The sequence below is a fragment of the Cupressus sempervirens genome, chromosome 10 (genome assembly GCF_028749045.1).
Source record: "Cupressus sempervirens isolate cs-2001-9-10 chromosome 10, ASM2874904v1, whole genome shotgun sequence".
Taxonomy (NCBI): Eukaryota; Viridiplantae; Streptophyta; class Pinopsida; order Cupressales; family Cupressaceae; genus Cupressus; species Cupressus sempervirens.
In genome coordinates this window covers 536,445,159-536,466,240 of record NC_143127.1, presented here as the reverse complement: position 1 = coordinate 536,466,240, position 21,082 = coordinate 536,445,159, and the positions used below count along the sequence as shown (strand labels likewise).

Below are 21,082 nucleotides of genomic sequence, written 5' to 3'. Positions count from 1 at the left end.
ATCCAACATGTGTAATATTCTATAGTTGTGAGGACAAACATATGTCCTATAGATGATGGTGGGTTTACTATTCCAATAAAGTCCAGCCCCACTTGGCAAAAGGGCGTACTTCAAACACTAGTTTTAGTGGAATAGTTGGGTGTCTCTACCTATTGGTACTTTTTTGACAAGCGTGGCAAGAGTGTACATGTTCAAATGTATCCTTGAAAATTGTAGGCCAAAAATAATTTGATCTCAAAATCATATGGATCGTAGCCTCTGTTGATCTGTGTTATGTGCCATACTTACCATGATATTGTTCCAATACCATTTTATTTCTCCACATCCTGAGCACTTCAAATAAATTCTCTCATAGTTTCTTTTATAAAGTTTCCTATCTTAAAGCATATAGGATTCACATTTCATCTTGAGTCCTCTATGTTGGGAACTATTCATCCAATTAGGGTATTGATTCTGCAAGAGATAGTACACAATATCTTGATACCAAATATTTGTGATTATTCCTTGGTCAATGTCTACTTGAGACACCATGATCTATTGTTCATTTCCAATACTACTTTCATCATCAAATCTAATTTCATTGTCAATACTGATCTCATTATCATCAATCATCTTAGCCAACCCTTGTCCTCTTACCATCTTCATTGGTTGAATTTCCAAATCAAACTCTTGTAATATAGTCATCCATTTTCCTCTACTTCTGCCTAATTCATTTTGCATCAGTAATGATTTGACTGTAAGATCCAGTATGATAGCATATACCTTACTCCTGGCTATGTAATGACAAAATTTCTTGATCTTCTTTATCAAGGCGAAAGATTGTTTGTCAAGATTGGAATAGTTCAATTCACCATTCTTTAGTGGACAACTCATGAATGTGATAGGTTTCTCATCTTCTTTGTCTTTCTTTTGAGTGAGAATCCTGGTACATGAATGTTCTGAAGCAAAAGAATAGATTTTGAAAGGTAACTCATAGTTCGGATTTACAAGTACTGGAGCCATGGAGATAGCTACTTTGATGTCTTCAAAAGATTTCATTATTTCAGGAACCCTTTTAGTTTTGGTGCCCTTTTTCAACAAGTCATTGAGGGGGCATACTATTTTAGGGAACCCACTAATGAACTTATGCACAAAATTGATCTTCCCAAAGAAAGATTTGAGTTCTTGTGGCTATGAGGAGGTGACAAATTTAGAATCACTTCTATCCTCTCAAGATCAATGGATATTCCAACTTCTGAAATAATATGACCTAGAAGATTTCCTTTGGTGACTCTGAATGAACACTTCTTAGGGTTAAGTGATATGCCATATCTTTGGCATTGGTTGAAAACTTGTCTCATATCAACAATATGAGTACTCCAATTTTTTGAAAGGATAATTAGGTCATCCATATAGATAACTATACATTTTTTTATCAACCCCTTAAATTCTTTGTCCATCACTCTTTGAAATGTGACTCCTACGTTGATCAATCCAAAGGGCATCCTTCTATATGAAACGGTTCTCCATTTTTTTGTAAATGTGGTTTTTAACCCATCTTCCTCATCTACCATCACCTAGTTGTATCCTAAATATATGTCTAGAAAAGACATCATTTTGGATCCATTCACAATTTGAAATACTTCATCAAGTGAGGGAAAAGGGTAGTTATCTTTATGGGATTCTTGGTTCAAGTTACAAAAATCTATGCAAAGGCGAATTTCTCTAGTCTTTTTCTTTACTGGAACCAAGTTAGAAACCCATGTAGAATGTTTGATTGGAAAGATAATTTTAGCACCAAGAACCTCAAGACATCTTTCATTATTAATAATTCAATAATGGGATTCACCGGTCTCTGTCTTTGACAAAAAAATTTGGCATCAGGCTTCAATGGAATGTCATGAGTGATGTTTTTAGGATCATATGTCTTGAGTTCTTCATAACTCCATGCTATGACAACTTTATATTTTGTAAGCAATCGAAGCATACTTCTTTGTTCCTGAGGATTACATGCCTTTTCGATTCTCACCATCTTAGGATCTTCTTCCATGCATAGATCATATGAATCACATTCTTCAATCCCTTTTTCCTCAACAATTATTTTACTATGCGTTGACTCATCTCAATCAAAGATATGTTCCAACTCTACCATTCCCTTAGGAATAGTATTGGTTTTCAAATTTATAATCCCGTCTTCATCTTCTAGTTTGTCATCCCCAAGTTTATCATCGGCATTATCATCAATCTCTTGTCCTTTGAAAAGAATGTTGCACATAATGAACTCGAGAATATTTTGGTCATCTTGGAAGACCTAAAAGTTAGTAATTTTATCCAGAATGGACAAGGTAGCAACCAATTCAACTAAAAACCTTTTTAGTTTTTTTTCTTTCAATGGGTTGCAATGCACTTTTTCAAATTGCAAGGGCATCAGATACCATGTTTTTCTTTCTCAAAATGGACCTTATGTTCAAGGCCTCAAAACCTTCCATCAAATCCCAAACTCTTTTCCGTTATGCAAGTAATCTTCTATCATTGCAAGAGTAAATTGATTTCACCTGTCTAATCACCAACTAGGAGTCTCCTTTAATTATGAGAGCTTTGACGTCTTTCTCTAATGAGAAGAGAAGTTCTCGAATCAAGGCTTCATACTCTACAACAACTCTACAACGTTTTTAGTACATCTAAATTGTAAAAAATATGCAGCATAAAAAAACCTACCTTTGGGATTAATAATTCAATACCTACACCATCGCCTAATTTGCATTTAGAGTCGTCAAACCTGAGTGTCCAAATTGGTTGTTCTTTGGGCTTTCTGGGCTTTTGTTTATTTTTTCAAAGCTTTTCTTTCACTTGAACTTTGAAAGATTGTTTCTTCATGATCCATTGTAATCTTTCACGTGGTGGACTTGGTGAGTTTCCATTGTTTACCTTTAATATGGAGATTGTCCATTTCTCTTGTTGATCTTAAATCTCTCGAATCAATTTTGTGATTTTAACCATTTGTGGCTTAGGATGAACAACTATCGAGGTCCAACCTTGACCTTTTACAAAATGTCTTATCCTTAGGACTTTTAGTATCCCTGGTGGGGGACAAGACAAAGCCCCACCATCTGAAGAGGTTTCATTGTATGAGGCATTAAGATCTTCTTTTTCCTCTTCAACATTGTTTATGACTTCAACTTTGCACATGGAACTTGAATTTCCCTTTTGTATCTCACTTTGAGTTTGACCATCTTTCAAGTGCATTATTTGAGTAAGTACCTGAGCAATTGCTTCTTGGCAATGTGAGCATTCATATTTGGAATGACTTACTTTGTGTAACTTGCAAAATCCTAGAAGGAGCAAAACACTTGGGTCCACTTCTTTGCCTAAGCATTGCAAATTTGCAACCATGTTGTCTATGAACTGAATCACAACCTCTTCTTTTAGGGTAGGGATCATAAATTCTCTATTGAGATTGTTTGGTTTCTCAGCTAAAGTTATGTCAAGATCCATCACTTTACAAGAGCCTGAATCTGATTGGAAAAATGCCACTACATTCGGGGCATTATATTTTGTGATCATTTTTTTCAGTTTTGGCTCAGCGTTTATCTTAATATGATTATTCAATCCTTTCTAGGGTAACCATAGTTTGGTGAAATTAGTTGAACCCATCCTCTTAGGCATCTTGTCCATTTTCTACTCAGTAACAGTCTATATGTCTCCAGAATTTCCACCATGTGTATGTTTGGGATATCCTCAATTCTGGGGTATGTAGTCAATTGTATTCGAACATCTTTCAATACCCTGATAACTTTTACTTTTTTATTATTGAATTGAATCACTATTTGATTCCAGGTTTATAGAGTGACTCCCAAAATTTGAGCTATCAAAAGTGGCATGACATTACAAGAAGCTCCTGAATCTATGAGATAATTGTGAAGGTTTCTTCCAAAAATTCTAATACTAAGCAAGAAACGAGGCACTTCCACCTTATCTTTATGCATGGTTGGTATAGCCTCAAAAGTGTTGACTTGTTGTGATACTATCTTTTGAGGATCTATGTTAGGGGTTGCCTTTGTATGATCTAGATTCTTTATCAGTGCTTCTCTCTAATTAAGACAATTTTGTAGCATATCAAACAAGGATATATTGGCCATTGTCTTTTTTAGATCTTTAACTGCACTTATACTTTTCAGTTGACCAAGCAGGATTCGTCAGTATCATTGGTATGTTTCCTTGGTTCTAATTCTATTGTCCAACATGGCGTGCTTGTGTAGGCACTGGATTGTTATTAGCCCTTGGATCTGGAGCTATTGGTTACAATGCTAGAGGAATCCCATTAGTCATGGGTTCCTTTCGGTTCCGCAAATTGTAAGTATTTTGATTGTCATTTCAAAAAGAGAACATTTCTTTTGCTTGTGGATCTAACTCTTGACTGAATGGAAAAGTAAATTCTTTGTCAGCTTGTTCTTCCATTCCTTTATGGAGAATCATAAGATTCCAACAGCACAGTATTGAGCTGCATAGGGGGCTCACTGTTATTGCCTTGTGAAATCTAATTCACTTATTGATTTTCATTGAAATATGGGCCACCATCATTGGGTACATTTTGATTAGTTTCAAATTGATTGATGTCTACAAATTGAGAATTGTTATTATTATTGCCGAAGATACTTCCATTATTTAGATGGGTGTTCCATTGTCAATTTTGTCATTGGAAACCGTTGTTCTAATGTGGAGGATTGAAATTATTCCCTGTATTGTTGTTCCCATTGAAATTATTCTTGTAATTCTAACAATAGTTGTTGTTGTAAGGGCCTACATTTGTTCTTTGAAAGTTATTGTTTTTCCCTTGCGACAACCTCAAATGTGTTAGTTTGTTGGTGATTTGAGACATGATCTTCTTCATTTGGCCAATCTCAGTAGCACCATTATTTTATGTTTTAGTGGTTGTTGTTTCCTTCTGCTCAAAGAAAGAATCTTTTGGAGGTTCATATCATGGGCAGGTTATGGTTGGAACTGGTATAGTTGGTGCCTATTGTAGTGGAATTGGAGACATTGGAATGAATTGACTAGGCATCACTTGTGCTCTAGCAGGATATGTTGGTATTGTTGTATTAGCTTGAGCTGGAACCATCAATCCGCCTCCATTAGGATTGGCTTGTTTAGTAAATCTAATTGCTTCTATGAAGACTTTCTCTAATGTATCAATGTCTGCAGTATGTAGTCTTTGTAGGAAGATAGCAGTAAGGTGGTCCATAGCATTAAGATAAATCTGGATTGCAGCTTCAACTGGTATGGTGTAGGGTGTCTCCAACTTGTGGTATGTCATATCAAATTGGTAATTGAAACATGAAATGGTCTTCGTTGGGTCCCTCTTGATTGATATGAATTGGTGATGTATCACTGTTGGGTTGATGAATATTTTGAATTGATCTAGGAATAATTTTGCAAAGGCCGCCCAGTTTTTGGATATATCCTGGTAGCAAATTCATGTACCAGTTAAAGGCAACTTCTCCCAATGTGTATGGGAATAAATAGAGGACCACATTCTCTTCTTGAATCTGCTTTTAATTGCATATTCTTTGAAGACCTTGATATGATCCTTAATTGTTCGTATCTCTCCATAGATGTACCTTGGGCAAAATTTATCAGGATTCTTGGGAAGGTCATTGTGTGCACCTTGTAAGCTGATTGGTGAATCTACTGCATTTGCAAAAAAGGCCATCAGTGGAAGATTAAGTGGAACAATAGGTGGAGGTAGGTTCAAATATTGAACTAAAGAAGATGATGAAATTTGGAATGGAAGTGGTAGAATTCTTGGTAATCCTTTATCACTACGAGGCTTGCAAAAATGACTAAGTTCTAGGAACTCGTGTCCACTGGGTGAAGACCGTAAAGCTCGTTGAAAGGAGTGACTGAGTTCTTCTAAGGAATATTGATTCCATTCATAATCGAAGGTGGCAATGTCTTGTTTTTGCTTCATCTCAAAAGCTCCAATTGTAATGGGCCAGACCCATGTCTTCTTATGTTGTTTCCTCACTCTTTCATACGTAGAAGTGAGTTGGCAGCCTATCTCCAGGAGTATCAGCCTGTCTTAGGGGTATCTTGGGAGCTTCTTTAGGTACACAAAGTACCAACTACTCAAAGATACATCAAGGTCTTAAATTGAATGTAGTAGGCTCTGATCTCTATAATTTGAGTTGATGCCTCTACTAACATTCTCTTTTCATAATCTTCTTCAATAAACTAGACGATAGCAGAGATGAACCCATCATTAACCACTCTGTATTGCACACTTTGTAGTGGGAACTTCTATTTTACCAATAGTGGATATACCACATAGGGCAAAGCATTTGCATCTTGCATGCTTCCCTTTCTGTATAGGCTTGGATAGTCTATGGTTCTAGCCGCCAACAAGTACACCATAATGATGTCATATAGAAGCAAGGATCTGCTTTGACAGTGACTAATTGCTCATCCAAGTTATCATTTAGGATGTGGCCCAATTAATGGGCATCTTCGTCGTCCTTATGGTTTCAATGAAATTTTCCATCTATGTCTGGAGGTGACCCACTGCAAGAAGACCCATAACTCTTCTTAGGAGGACAATCATGTATCTGATGTCATCTTTCCTATATCCTCTAGTCATATCCATCTTGCCTACTCTATGTCCCAAAGGTGTCCTGTCAATCATAAATGAGCTATGTACAAGTTCCCTACCCTCTTTCTCATTATCTTTATACCATCATTTTGCCCCATCATATGAAATCTATAAGTATTGATCCGCCCTTGGAAGGTGAAACACTTTCTAAATGCTTCAGGATTGGAGGTCCAAGACAATCTCTCCAGTTACGCTCTTCATGACCTTTTCCTCGGTCACATAGTGCTCTGCTAGTGTTGTAATCAGTTCTAAAGATTAGACTAATGTAGGGTGAGATGTTGCATCTACAAGCCCAGACCAGATTAAAGTAGATACCACAGTAGACTTTTCCCTTGGTTTATTGCAGATTGTAAGGAATGCATTCAAATCTATATCTCTGAGATTTGTGTCTCAAATTTCTACATGCTCATCTTGGAATCGTGACTTCTTTGGGGCTCCTTGATATTTGAAGGCAACAAGTTTTGGTGCCAGCTTTTCCGCCATGGAAGATGATAAGGATGCCATTTGATATGCATGAAAGAGGCAAACATTAGTCAAAAGGCAAAAATGAACTTCTATGGGACTTAGAATTTCCTCAAAATAGGTCAAAATCAATCTACAACATATCAAAATGCAATTTCTCCCCCAGAAAGGCCTGATGTGCAATTTAGCACACCTAGCGCACCCTTATAGGTACATTAGTGTGCTCAAAATAGCCCCAAAATGGTTATTTTGCACGGTTGCATTGTGCAATGGGGGGATTTTATGTTAATCATAGTGGCTGAGGTGCACACATGCGCACCTCATGGGGATGTGCATGTGCACAACTCCATTGGTTTCCTTAGTCTGGTTTCTTAAGTTTTTTAATGTTTTTCAAGTTTTTAGAATGTGCAAAGGTGCACACATGCACACTTCTACAGTGTTGACCTTCAGAATTTGTGTAGGGAACCGAACAGAGTAGCATAGAGGGACAAGGTGTGAGGGTGTGGTGTTTGGAGGGAGTGAAGAGCGATTGGGGTCTTATATAGACCTTGCATGCCTAGTGCACACCCTCGCATGTGCGCACCTGCGACGTTGTGCACCCTCTGATTGTGCACATCCCCAGAGCGGGGTGCAGTGTGCATGTGTGCACTTAGTGCACATGCGCATGTGTGCACTTGAAGCACAATTAACTCCAAAACGTATTTTTTTCACTATCCCTAACTGCTAGAACTTTCCTAATCAAAGACCAAGATTCGACCCAGACCCAAAGGAGTGTCCAAAATGACTAAGGCTCCAAACTAGGAGCCTGGTAGGAGAGTTTAAAACTAGGGGTCCCCATTTTTGCGTAAAAATGGGGCGTGCATAGTGAAACCACAACAATTTGTACAACCTCAAATATTGTCCAAGCAATGGGAGTCCTTGGTATATGGCTAATCTTGGTAGGGTGCATTTAAATAAGGTTAACACTGTTTAGGTATTTGAGAGGTACATTTGAATATTCCTTATGTTTTCATGGTTATCCTATTGAACCTTGACATTCAATTTGCATCTGTGAATATGTGCATTCAAACTGGGTAGGTGACATGAACAAAAGAAAATCCACTAATGAACATGTTTACACAATGTTTGGTGTAGTCAGTTGGATATAAGTGACAAGTTGTAGTGGCTTTGTCCTTCAAAAGTGGTACATACCAACTACTCATGCTTGTAAAGAGCCCATTTGGAATAAGAGATTGTGTCTTGATATTATTTTGTTGAGGTACTATATTTATGAGAGCTAGGTTACTACTTGTTTAGCGAAAAATCCTGCTTTCCATGCTAAAATGAAGCATAATGTCTAGTTTTTTATATGGTGAAAGATGGGAAGATGAAATTCGAAAAGGTTGATTCTTTGGTGAATATCCTAGATGCATCGACAAAGCCAATGAGTGTCAATAAGTTCTAATGGTGTGCTTGCTCTATGGGGCTTAGAGCCTTAAGTAGGTGACAAATTTCTCTCTTAAGAGGTCTTAGACAAGTGGGAGAATGTTGAGAATACAGTGTGTCAACTTTACAGTCCAAACATGATGATATTATTTATTTATTGTACATCAATGTTGGAGGTCGTAAATCAAGAAGCAAGTGTTATAAGTTATGTTGCAAGTGTGACAAATGTTCTATCATGACTGTGACTGTGACACCCCGCCAAGGGACCCAAAAGAATTAACCTAAAGTTTTACTAAGTTTGCCAAAAAAAAAAAAAAAAATCTTTAATCATGATAGATAAACCATTGACATCAACACATAGTAGTGGAAGCAATAACATACAATCAACTGTAAGCATACATAACAGGTTACATTCCTTAAGGATCCCAAGACGTTGAGTCACATTTAATCTAATTAATACTAAGTCTACCAACTACCACATCCACATGAAAGAATAATTAAAGTTTCATAGTTCATAATAAACATTTGTTCTGAATGCCTCTTGGCAACTAAATTCAGAATGCTCAATCATCCACTGTACATGTCACAAGGTATGAAAACCTAAAAAGATTAAACATATGTAAAAATAAAGATATATCAGCCTCATTGAATCTATGATAGAGGTACAATAAAGTAAATGAAACCAATAACATACATGATACATCCATCTATCAATAAAGATATAACAACCATCGTAAAAGATATCCATTCAACATAAAACACATCTAATCTAAGTGTGCAGTTCCTCCCAATCATCAATAGCATCATTAGACCATCATGGGCCCTAGCCATCCCTCTGTGCGTGACATCCCAAGTCACCAAAGAGATCATTGGTACTATCATAGTAGGAATGTCACTCCTAAAACATACTACAACATATGCATAAAGAAATCTAACATGCAAGAATAAAGCATAAGATGATCTACAAAGCAGATAACATCATCTATCACATGCTAATCATCAATATAAAGAAACATACTAGTAAATAGCATCCATCATAATAATCCATGAATAGAGTGAAGATACATACATCTCAACAAAGAAAGCGTTGGAGGAGATAGTCTCAAATCTCAAAAAGATATCAAATCACATAACACAAATACTCTTTAAGTCCAGAATCCTAAAAGTATACTAACTCAAAGGTTCCAACATAGAACGACATCTAATTCTCAAAGGCACAACAAAGACATGTAGGAAACCTACTATGTAAGCAAAAAAGTGTCATCGCACAAATCACGCTAGAGTTACCCTGGTAGTCTCTTAATAGACCTTGGCCCCCTAGTGATCCCTATGTGGCCACTAGTATCCTCTCGTACCGACGAGACATACTACGGAATGCAAAGTCGCAACCAAGCATTCTCTCTACTCCCATCCTAGTCTGTACTAGCACTCGAGGCATGGGCGAGAACATACAATTATCTTATTAGGTTCATTTTAATCCCCATTTAGTGTAAATGTTTTCACTTATTAAATAACTTGCAATGAGTTAACCTAGTAGCCACTTAGGGCCCCGGCCCCCATTGCAAGCCACTTCCTGACACTACAAGTAGATAACCTACCCTAGGCTCAAGAAATCACAAATCACAAAATCACCTTAGTCCTATACAAGCAACTGGAAAAATACCAAAAATTAATCCACAATAAGAACATCAAATCTCTATGAGTAATTGAAAAGCATCCATTGATAATCATGACCACAACAGTTTTCTATTGGCAACTGAAGGTATCAATGATAATCACAATATCCATCAATCCTCGTCAAGCAACTGTAAAGTATCCCAAAATAAACCACAATATCCATATTAATGATAAATCACAATATCCATTGGTTCTCAATGAGCAACCAAAAAGCATCTCAAAATAAATAACACTGATCGAAAACTCCAAAATGGTCAAGTCCAAAACATGTCACAACATGACATCATCAAGAATAAATCAACACTTCAGTCCCATCATGGCCACTGGAAAGTAATCCAAGTATGACTGGTCGATGACTCAAAAATGGTTAAGTCAAGTATCTCAAATACATACACCTCAGCTTCACACAAGAAGACTGGAAAGCGATAACAATCAATAAACCACACACATCATAGAGCATGTCATCGCATTACCATGGTTGCATTTAAAAAGAATCGAGACCAAATAACATCAACATACCATCACATTTGCATAACTCTCAAGCCTCTGGTAGACATCCTAACTGCTCAACACTCTAGGACCACCCAAACCCCAAACATTGATAGCATAAAGAACAAAATACAAACACATTTTAGTTTGCTTTCACAATCACATGGTTAAGCCAAATATGAGGTTTTAGTTTTCATTTTCAAGTATACTTCAAGTGTATAAGATTCTTCGTTTAAACTCCAAGTTAACCCATTTATCTCTTATCATCATTTTAAAACAATTTTCTAAGATAATCAGAAGATACTTATTTAAATCATTGAACTAGTTCCCATTGACTTTTCATAAAATCATTGCGTTATTTTACTAAAATCAATGTTACTAATAACTAAATAAAACTCCCTTAATTCCAAGATGCGTCTACCATTATTCCAATCTTTAGAATAATACTTACCATCTTTTAAATAACTAATTTACAAATTCCTTTAAACACTTCAAGGCAATCATTTATTTAAAATAATTTTCATCTCATTAATAATTTAGTAATTATATAATTCTACTAATTAATTAATCTTAATTAAAATTGTATTTAATTAAGTTAATTAACAATTATATATCTAACAAACCAGATTCATCATTAATTATATTTAGTCAAACTAATTTTTAACTAAATCAGTTAATGAATACTACATATAAATTCCATTCATTTGAGTTATTAAAATAAAGCTCTTTGATCTTCAAGATATTCATCTTGAATCTATCAAATCAATTGTATAATAATTTTCAAACTCAAGTTAATAACTTCCCTTATTAGTTAATCTTAATTAATTCATAATTAATTAAATTAATGAAACATATATCTCACCATTTATGATTCCAAATTAATATAATAATAACTCAATCAAGGCTTGATTAAATATTATCATAATTTGAATCACTTAATCAAATTATTAATAGTAATAATCTCTTAAACAAAATCTAAATTATTACTAATAATAACTCATTAATATTTATAAGTTAAAACTAATTATTATTAATATCTTGTAAGTAATATTCAATAATATTTTTTTTTAATACATATCTAATTATTAAATCTTATAATATTAAAATTTACAATATATATATATAAACTAAAATAATCATAACCTTGCAACGCGATTTAAAATCGCTGCAGTCAGTACTGAACAGGCCGTGCGGCTACCAAAGTTCACTGGCTCTTAAATATGAAAGGTTGTGCGTTAATAATCGCAGGCCACCGAGGTGACTAGCCATTCGGCCTCTTTAAAGAGTCGTCGGCATAATGTATTTTTACCCTGTGATAAATAAATCACTGCCATCACATGGGACAGTGGGGTTGAGACCATTGTTATGAAACATAACAATGTCACCCAAGCACGTTTAATGGGAAAACGCTCTAAACCAAAATGTTTTACCTCTCGACATTGATATTCCAATCATTTGCATTGGCATTTAAATCTAAGCCGTGATCTAGAGTTGGATCATTGAACATTATCTTGAATTGCTTCACAGTGAGCTCCAAAAGATCGTTACGAATGCGCCGCTCAGAACAGAATAATAAAACTAAGCACAACTATGATAAAAGCATGATACAGATTTGTTTAAGTTCTCTAACAAGATAGCTACCCATTCTGTCCAGGTATTAGGATTGCATTTGATCTTTAAGCTAGATTTTGTTGTCAATTTTGCATTATACAATGCTGGCATAAAAGCTCGATATCATGCATTTGGGTGGGTCTCATTTTGCATCATTTTTTGAATAAATATAAGCATTGTTTTAGTACATCCAAATTACTGTTCAAAGACACTACCCAGGATAAAACCATTTTAAGTTGGGTTAAGTTGATTCTATTTTATGCTCACTTGATTCCAATTGAGATTTCACAAGTTGGCACTTCATGTAATATCCAAACAACGTACATTGCTAATTTCAATTGGAAATGGCTGCCAAATTACATTGTTCTGAGTTGGCCACAGTATCTCCAGAGCTCACAAATTTCAAGGCGAAAAGGCTGAAAATATCATTGATTAATAAAATGGAAGAGTTGACGGCTTATGCATTGGAGTCATCCATTCACTCTTTGATGTTGTTGGTTCATTAATATCATCAATTCATACATACTAAAAGTGTTGTTATTGTTCTACAGCTGCCGACAGTTTATATTGAGCATTTTGGAAAGATATCCAGTTCACATACTATCAATGGATGTCAAGTGGTTGAGACAATTATTTCTTGAGAGTAACATGTACAGGAAGCTCCAACAGCAAAATGATTGGTGCGTTTGAGAGAATTATTTTATCAGATATTAATTGGATCGATTGCCTCTTGTTTGTGGGAGTTTGTGGAGGTAGACATCTCTGTCTCCCACAGTAAGACTTTCATGAGGCAGATCTATACAGTCTATTGGGCATGAATTTTGATTGGGCAAGGGCATCTTCTCAGATTTGTCTGAATTAGCTACCGTACACTCTCAAATAGTGTTGGGTCTTGTTCTTCATTGCTCAGACCCAGTATACTTTTATTGATGGGCATTGACAGTAGTAAAGATTTGTGACAACGATTTGGCCATGAAAACACCAGGATTGTCTACAATCAAAGCACGACTCTAGGAACATGCATAGAGAATTGCAGATTGAAGATAAAGGAAGTGATGATAAAGATTTGTCAAAATGTTAAGTGTGAACACATTCATATTTATAAACATTCACATGAGGATTCTAACCATTGGCGACTGGGAATGAAGCATAAAATGGGAGAATAATGAATTCTGAAGACAGTATGTTGGAGCCCATCGAGAAATACATCTCAGATATCCATGCGGCAGCAGTATGTTAATTGTGTCTAAATAAATATGCGGTGCCTATAGGTTGGCAAATATAATGTTGACAGGAAAGAAACCGGAGTTTGTTTGGTGTTATACGACGAATGATTATGTGAGCAATTCGCATTCATGATAAATTAGGAAGGCCACATGTATTCTGAATGTTGTTTCAAGTATTATGAGGCAGTAGAATTAATATTTTATAAGAATATATTCCCAGCCCAAGTCAGCACATTGGAGACATGATTCTATACTCAATAAAGGTAATGATATCTTTAGTTCCCTATAACGAGATAAAACCACATGATGTCAAATTCTAAATAGAAGATTCGTTCACCATGAATTATTTAGGCAAACATTAGCAAGCATGATGAAAACTAGGAGAGAGAGATAATCACGAGTGCCTACCTGGGCACTAATGCTAATTCACTACGCCTCAAAAATCCGTAGAGAATGCTCCTCCTCTTAGATCCTACTCCTATCCCGAAATCTTTTCCTTCTCCAACACTCGCAATTCCTCCAAAAATTGGATTCCCAAGTGACTATAAACATGTAGAGCATATAGAAGTATGCAGAAGCATATAAGCATGTCAAAGCATACGAGCTTGTAGAAGCATATGAGGATGTCCATACACACTAGGAGAGCCTCTATATAAAAGCCTCTAAGATGCATCTAAAATGTGTCTAGAAAGAACTAGGAGACAAGCATGACAACTAAGCACATAACTTCCATGATAAGAAGATGAACATGATGAGGTATCTAGAATGTTATAGAGACCATGTGCTCAAATAATGCACTAACTCCTAAGTGTAGACAACATGTGCATAATTAAAGTGCAAATTACTGTGTTGTCGACATGATAACTCACGAGAGTTCGCATACTCCTATGTGAATAAATATTAAAATAATGCACATTAATTAATTTAATAGTCACTTGACTCTTTTTTAAATTAATTTATTAATTTTAAATCTCACACTTATCATGAAACTATTAATTAATTAATTTTTTTCTTTTTTTAAATTTATCTTTCGAAACTTAATTGATAAAATATTTATTAACTTAAATAATAATATTATTTAGCATTTATTTAAAAATGAACTCTAAATATATTATTATTAAATTAAATAAATATTATCACGTTCCAAATTTAAACTTATAACTTTTATTTACAAATTTAATTATTTTATTTTATTAATTTTCTAATTAATTAAATAAAATAAATATTAAAATATCATATTAATTTTTCATTGAATTAAACCATTAATTAAATCTTTTAATTAAGCTTAATTAATAAAAAATTCACCAAGAAATAGTTGGATAACAATAGCAAAATGCGAACTAGGGCAAGCACTACAGTGACTATTTCTAGTTTGGTAGAGTCATGAAGAATTATATTTTGACAATTGATATTTACAAACGAGTACACTATTGACAAGTGGTGTAGGGTAGGTGTTGCATATTGAACAATGGCTATTATGGAATAGTTGTGTTGCATTCGAGCTTTCTATGTGCAAGGTGTCATTGGTTTAGCATGTTGGCACTACATACATCTTAAGTATTAGAGTTGGTTTTGGAAACCATGGGCTCTTTCCATTTGTGTTAAGCTCTATAAATATGTAGCCTCTTAGTGCAAAATATGATGATAGGTTGGATATCTACTAAAGAATGTTTGCGTTGAATATTTTCTAGAATACTCTATTATATTTACTCCTAGTGAACATTGGCTCAAGGCATTGTATCGTAATTGTTGTTGTTGATAATGCAATTGGGTTCGACTTTTGTAGTAAGTTTTTTCCCTTAAAAGAGGCTAGAATATATCAAAAGTTTTGAGTTTATTTGTTTAAATCTGATTTTACATTTGTGTATATAGCTTGCAATAGTTTAAGGCTTTGTAAGAAACTTTTGCACCTCTTATATTAAATTGACCATTTGGAAGCATTATATCACATTTAGTCTTCCTTTCAAATATGCCAAACAAATCTAGCTCAAGGTAAAGTGTTGCAACTAAAACGATATACATAATCTAAATGGAGGAATACCCTCCTAAAGATGCCAAGAATCTATTCACCAACATGCAAACATAGGGCCTTCTCAAGACCAATGAATTTGAATTGACAAACTAACAATGTCTCACTATAATTCATATTGACATCTGCAAAATTTAATGCAACATTTGAAAATGAAGTGACACAATGATAGTCATCACACATATATCTCAACTAGTAATAGAGATATGTAATGAGGTGGTTCACAAACTATTAATGAAATTGGAAGCAAGAATATATTCTCCTTTGGTCAAAACCTCAAGTAAACTGATTTGATATTGATAAGCAAATTTCAAAAAACAATTGGGAAGCATGCAATATGCCTACGATGATGGTGCAAGTAAGATGCAATCACCACATACTCAATGATGGTCCTCATTTCTTTACTTCTATGATATTCTTGAGGCGCTTCTTGTATGACTTCAATATGTATAAAGAATGTCCTTCAATACAATAATATACACAATTATGCCCCAAGTCAGCTTGGAATGTCGAAGAAATGGTCAGCAAGGTTCACTTTCAATTTTGAGATTTACAAGTTCAAATTTAAACTCATGCAAGTCATCGTGTCACATTTGAAACTCTTGAATATCAATTGGGTTGAGAACCGAGAAACAATGAATCAAAATCGATTCTTGGGGATAACGGGTGTCAGATTAACACAATCTAATTCAAGTGGATCCAAGTCATAAGGGAAAGAACAAGAGTACAAGAACTTTACCAATATAATTACTACAAATGAGCACTCGTGGAAATTTATAAGGGAAAATTTATCATTGTTGTCAAATTTGGAAAAAAAATAAAAAGTAGCTTAAATGCCCGTGGCAGTCTTCAATTAATTATCAAAAGACTTCCACTTGTAAAGAAAAAATCAAAATGAATGTCCATGGCCTTCAAGCAGTCAAAACGTGGCTATACTACGATCAAGATCTAATTTATCTGGGACACTATATAGGAAAAAAAAAATCTATTTCGTCACTCCAAAGACAAAGCATATGATGAACACTTCGATCTTTGGTCACCGAAGCTCATCCCAATAAAGGCAAGGCCACTTTTAATTTCTTCTCTGTTTTATTTCTTGGTCGTCCAAACAAGCTTTAATGCACAATATTATAGAGAATACTTCAAGATTTCACCCAAGGATAATCGGAGATTTGTGGAACATTATGTCCACCAAAGGTCAGGGAAATAATTCAAATCCTATAGCGGTTTCATAGATATCATAATACTCTAAGCTGTGCAAGAAAATCTGCACAAAGATCAAGAAAGAGTAAATGAGGCCCTTGAACCCTTTGAAGATCAAGAAGATATTTATCTTCTCTAGTCTTGTAAAGCTGTAACAAATAAAAAAGGAAAATCATTAGTATGGATGATTTGATTTAAAGATACATCTCAATTGAAAGTGTGATATCCATTATTTTTTAATGGCAGTGCCCAAAATATTTATATATGTAGATTGATTGTCGTTAGTGTGAAAATCATGGAGAAACACTTGAGTCATATGTTAAGACAAGTAAAACCAACTCACTTGCACTTCAAACTTGACAACATTCTGTGGCGATCTAGAACTTATACCATCGTTTTCTATTGTGTCTTGAAAAATATGGTTTCCGTGGTTATTGGTGGAGGAATCAATATTCCTACTTAAACAGGGAAGCCATCTACATTTCATATTGTAATGTCCAATCTTCTTCCATCCAACATCCAGCTCTTGAAGTGCTTTGAGAACCTCTGTCATTATCTCCCGAGGATGTGCTCTTGACTGCAAAAGATGAAGTCGTAACAATCAAGTTTTCCAGATTTCTACAGTACATACTGATCAGTTTAATTGCTTTCATCCAGAAAGCAATCAAACAGAAGAGGTAACAGTCATTAAACATGTTTTTGAAAAGAAAAAAAAATTCAAACCCATTTCAATACGAAGAAATACAAACCTGAAGCCCTAATGCCCATTTCCTCTCAACTGGAAATTGGGATCTTGAAGCACTTCCCTGATCAATAAAAGCAGGCATTCTATGTCTCACAGTTGAAACTGGATGATCATTGGTTATAAAACGTTGCATGTTTTCCTGAACAAGATAAAGCATGGATGTGTGATAAACACCAGACATTAGAGAATTTACATTGAAAAGGTTGTTCTTTGCATGTGAGCTGACATAAGATATACCACATTTGAATAAACAATTATATTATGAAGATACTGTGTAGATTTATAGTGGATAATTAATATAAACATGTGCTTCCAGTGTCAATACAAACATAATAGCATGGGCTCACAGCTGTGAAGAGAGGAAATCATCAGATATTTTATGGTTTGAACTTAAACTTGTGAACATAAATCTATCCTTGAGATTATTCTGTAGACCACATTGAAACAGATACCCAACAAGAGACATCTCTACATCGCCATTCCTTCCCTTTTTGAATTCATCACAAAATAAAAAATATACTGAAAAAAATAGATCTCAAATCAAAAACTATTTAAGGAAAATATGGGAGTTAACCTTTGCTTCTTGAAACTCGGCTCCCAGGTAACCATTGGAAATACGACACCGATTGTCTAGCATCAGATAATATGCAACTGTACCCTGAAGAAAGCAAAATAGATAGCCGTTGCAAATGTTAGATCACATCCACCCCTTTTCATATAATACATCAAACACAGATAAGCTAGTCAACATACCTCATTCTGAATTCTGGTTCTGAGAGATTCTACCAGTTGATTCCGCTCAAAACCCATTTTTATCACTTCCTGAAGAATTTCTTCATCAATCTGATAAAACAAATCATTGAAACATCAGATTTACTCAGGTTTAATGTTTATTAATCTCCTCTGTGTGTTTATATAACAAAAAACTAAATGTGTATGAATATGTATATATGTAGATGAATGTGTATGATACTGTATGCATACATGTATATATGTTTTTCACCAAACTCAAGAATTCTTTGATAAAGATAGTCTGTATTTAATCTTTCTCATTTACATATAGAAAATAGATCTATATATTTATATATATACAAACATGTGCGTATATACATTTGTAATTATATGTTATAACATATGAATATAAATAATAATGTATATGTATGTCAATAAACATAAATACTAAGTTGCCAATCCTGGTTCTGATTCAGATTCGGGTCCGAGTTCAGAATCCCAGATACTGCAAAAAATAAAATTGGGTAGTTCCAATACCACGGGGGTGTATACGTATATATGTAACATGTTCAATGTTCATTGATTATTGGTTCAAAACTTCAAACATATAATATGGGGGTACATGGGTGTGCCTAATTATTATTTTTAATATAATTTTGATATTTTGTAGAAAATCTGAAAATATGAGTCATGGCATTGAGCTTTCAAAACAGCAAATCGGAAAATATGAGCCATGAGTCATAATATATCTGCTGAATGTTGAAACTTTAGATGCATAACAAGGAAGGCAAACTTTAAATATGAACAAGAAGATCATAAATCTTACATATTGCAAATGATAGACTTCTAGTTCTCACTTGAACAGAGAGAACCAGAAAAAGTTTAGTAGTTTACTGCTAATCAATATTGTATCAAAGTTTCAAAGTTTGAACTGATTACTTATCAAAACATCACATGTTGAATTAATTGCAAGAGGAAAATTTTTGGTAAAAAAATCAAGGGGATGCCAACTAAAAGATAGAGACAAGAACATTAAGTTTTTTAAGAAAACCATAAAAATTAAGAATAAAACATTAACAGAAATTCAGGCATAAAAGAAAATGATGGAATAACTCTTACAGGATAATAAAGATATTAGCGATGAGGCAGTAAACATTACAATAATGGATAGTTTATATATCTATTTAATGGTTATCTATTGTTATCTATTGTAAATATTAGGATCTTTCTAATATTTAGTTAGCTCTTAGTTATCTGTTAGGGAGAATATAATGTTTCTATTCTTTACGATCGTTTCCCAAAGAAACATCATTTATTCATTTGTATATATTGATCTATTGATCGATGTTACTATCAAGCAAGTATTTTACCATTTAGTTCCGGTCATATGGTATCAGAGAAAATACTTTAAAAATTTGAATAAAAATTTATAATTTCGTTTTGAATTTATCTTTACCATTTTTTTTTCCCAAAATAATTTTCACCCACGAGCTAGGGTTTCCTGCTGCAAATCTCGACTATTCCTAGTTGTTTTTGGTCATCTTTACCTGCTGCTCATGCATCCGTTTCTCTACAAATACGAATGATATTTTGCAGCATCATTTTGGACGTGATTTCTAGCTATAGTTTGTCACAAGACTGCAAAATCGTGGTGTTTTTCCTAAAAATCGTCACTCATGTTTGGACATGATTTATTCTGGGTTTTCCCAGTGTTTTTGCTCGAAATCATGCCTGTTTTTTTGCCCGTGGTTTTGGACAGCATCTGCAAATTTTTCTGATCATTTTTCTGCTCCTTGGGTGTCTTTTAGGGTTTCTAAAACCCTCTGCATTTGATTCGCTGCACAAATCTGCCATTTTTAATATTCAGACTGCAATTTTTGGGGTTTTCCAAACACGGCCAGGGTTTCTTTTGAAACTCTCAAGTACTTGATCATTTTGAAAAATTAATTACAATGTTTTGATAGGTTTTTCGAAAGCTCAATTGGGTTGTCATCTTTTTTTTGGGTGCTTCGATTTTTGAGCCAGCGGATCCAAAATCCAACATATTCCATCTAGGATTTTTGAGCTCTCCTTTAGGTACCTCTTCATTTTTTCTAGGTCTTTTGGTTTTTTGCCTCGAAGTACATTCCTTCACGCTTTTTGCTGGAAAACATGCTATGGCATCCTTGACAAACATTTTTCTCGAGAGAAATCAAAAGTTCAATGGCCGTAATAATGGCACATGGCAGCAACAGATGCTAACAATCTTTGAATATCGGAATACTGATCAGATTGTTTTGGGTGTTACACAGCATCTGACTGCAGCTGGTATTGATCAAGATAACTTTAATCAGAATAATCGAGAGGCGACAATGCTTCTCAAATTATCCGTAGTTGATGATCAGCTCCCTCAGATTCCATTCAGCAAGACATCTGCCAAAATATGGGAGCATCTCAAGAAACTTCATTAGTCTTCAAACAAAAGCAGGGATTTCTTTCTCAAGAACACTCTTTTCTATTGCCATGGATGAGCGGAAATCGCTCTAGGAACACCTAAATAAGATTCAAGAAATCTATGATCAATTGCCTGCCATTGGATGCAAGATGAAGGAAGAGGACATTGTGGTAATAACCTCAAAAGTTTACCTAATTCCTATGAGCAATTTATCATGACTCTCAACATCACTTCTACTAGCGTTGATCTGAAGTTCACAAATCTCTACACACTTCTGCTTAAGCAAGATTGGTGGAAACAGCAGTTCTAGCTCCATCTCCATAGAGCAAACCTTTGCTACTGAATCCTTTCAGAAGGATAAAGGCAAGTCTCATTCACAACAGTCTTCTCAACAAAAGTCTTCTGCTCTAACATCAGAAGGCTC

At 34.6% G+C, this 21,082-nt stretch overlaps 1 protein-coding gene and 1 pseudogene across 1 annotated transcript in view; both read right to left on the bottom strand.

Moving 5' to 3' along the window:
- LOC149535013 (ras-related protein RIC1 pseudogene) overlaps positions 1-12,519 on the bottom strand; it is a 38,603-nt pseudogene extending 26,084 nt beyond the window's left edge.
- Positions 12,520-16,317: 3,798 nt separating this feature from the next.
- Positions 16,318-21,082, bottom strand: part of LOC149535012 (SNF1-related protein kinase catalytic subunit alpha KIN10-like) — an 80,898-nt gene continuing 76,133 nt past the window's right edge. Inside the window, exons 7-11 of the mRNA XM_089807135.1 lie at positions 18,246-18,335; positions 18,067-18,150; positions 17,497-17,631; positions 17,091-17,324; positions 16,318-16,896 (exon numbers count right to left, since the gene is read on the bottom strand). Of these exons, the coding sequence (XP_089663261.1) occupies positions 16,783-16,896; positions 17,091-17,324; positions 17,497-17,631; positions 18,067-18,150; positions 18,246-18,335 (657 nt within the window). The 3' untranslated portion in view covers positions 16,318-16,782. The remainder of the gene's footprint in view (positions 16,897-17,090; positions 17,325-17,496; positions 17,632-18,066; positions 18,151-18,245; positions 18,336-21,082) is intronic.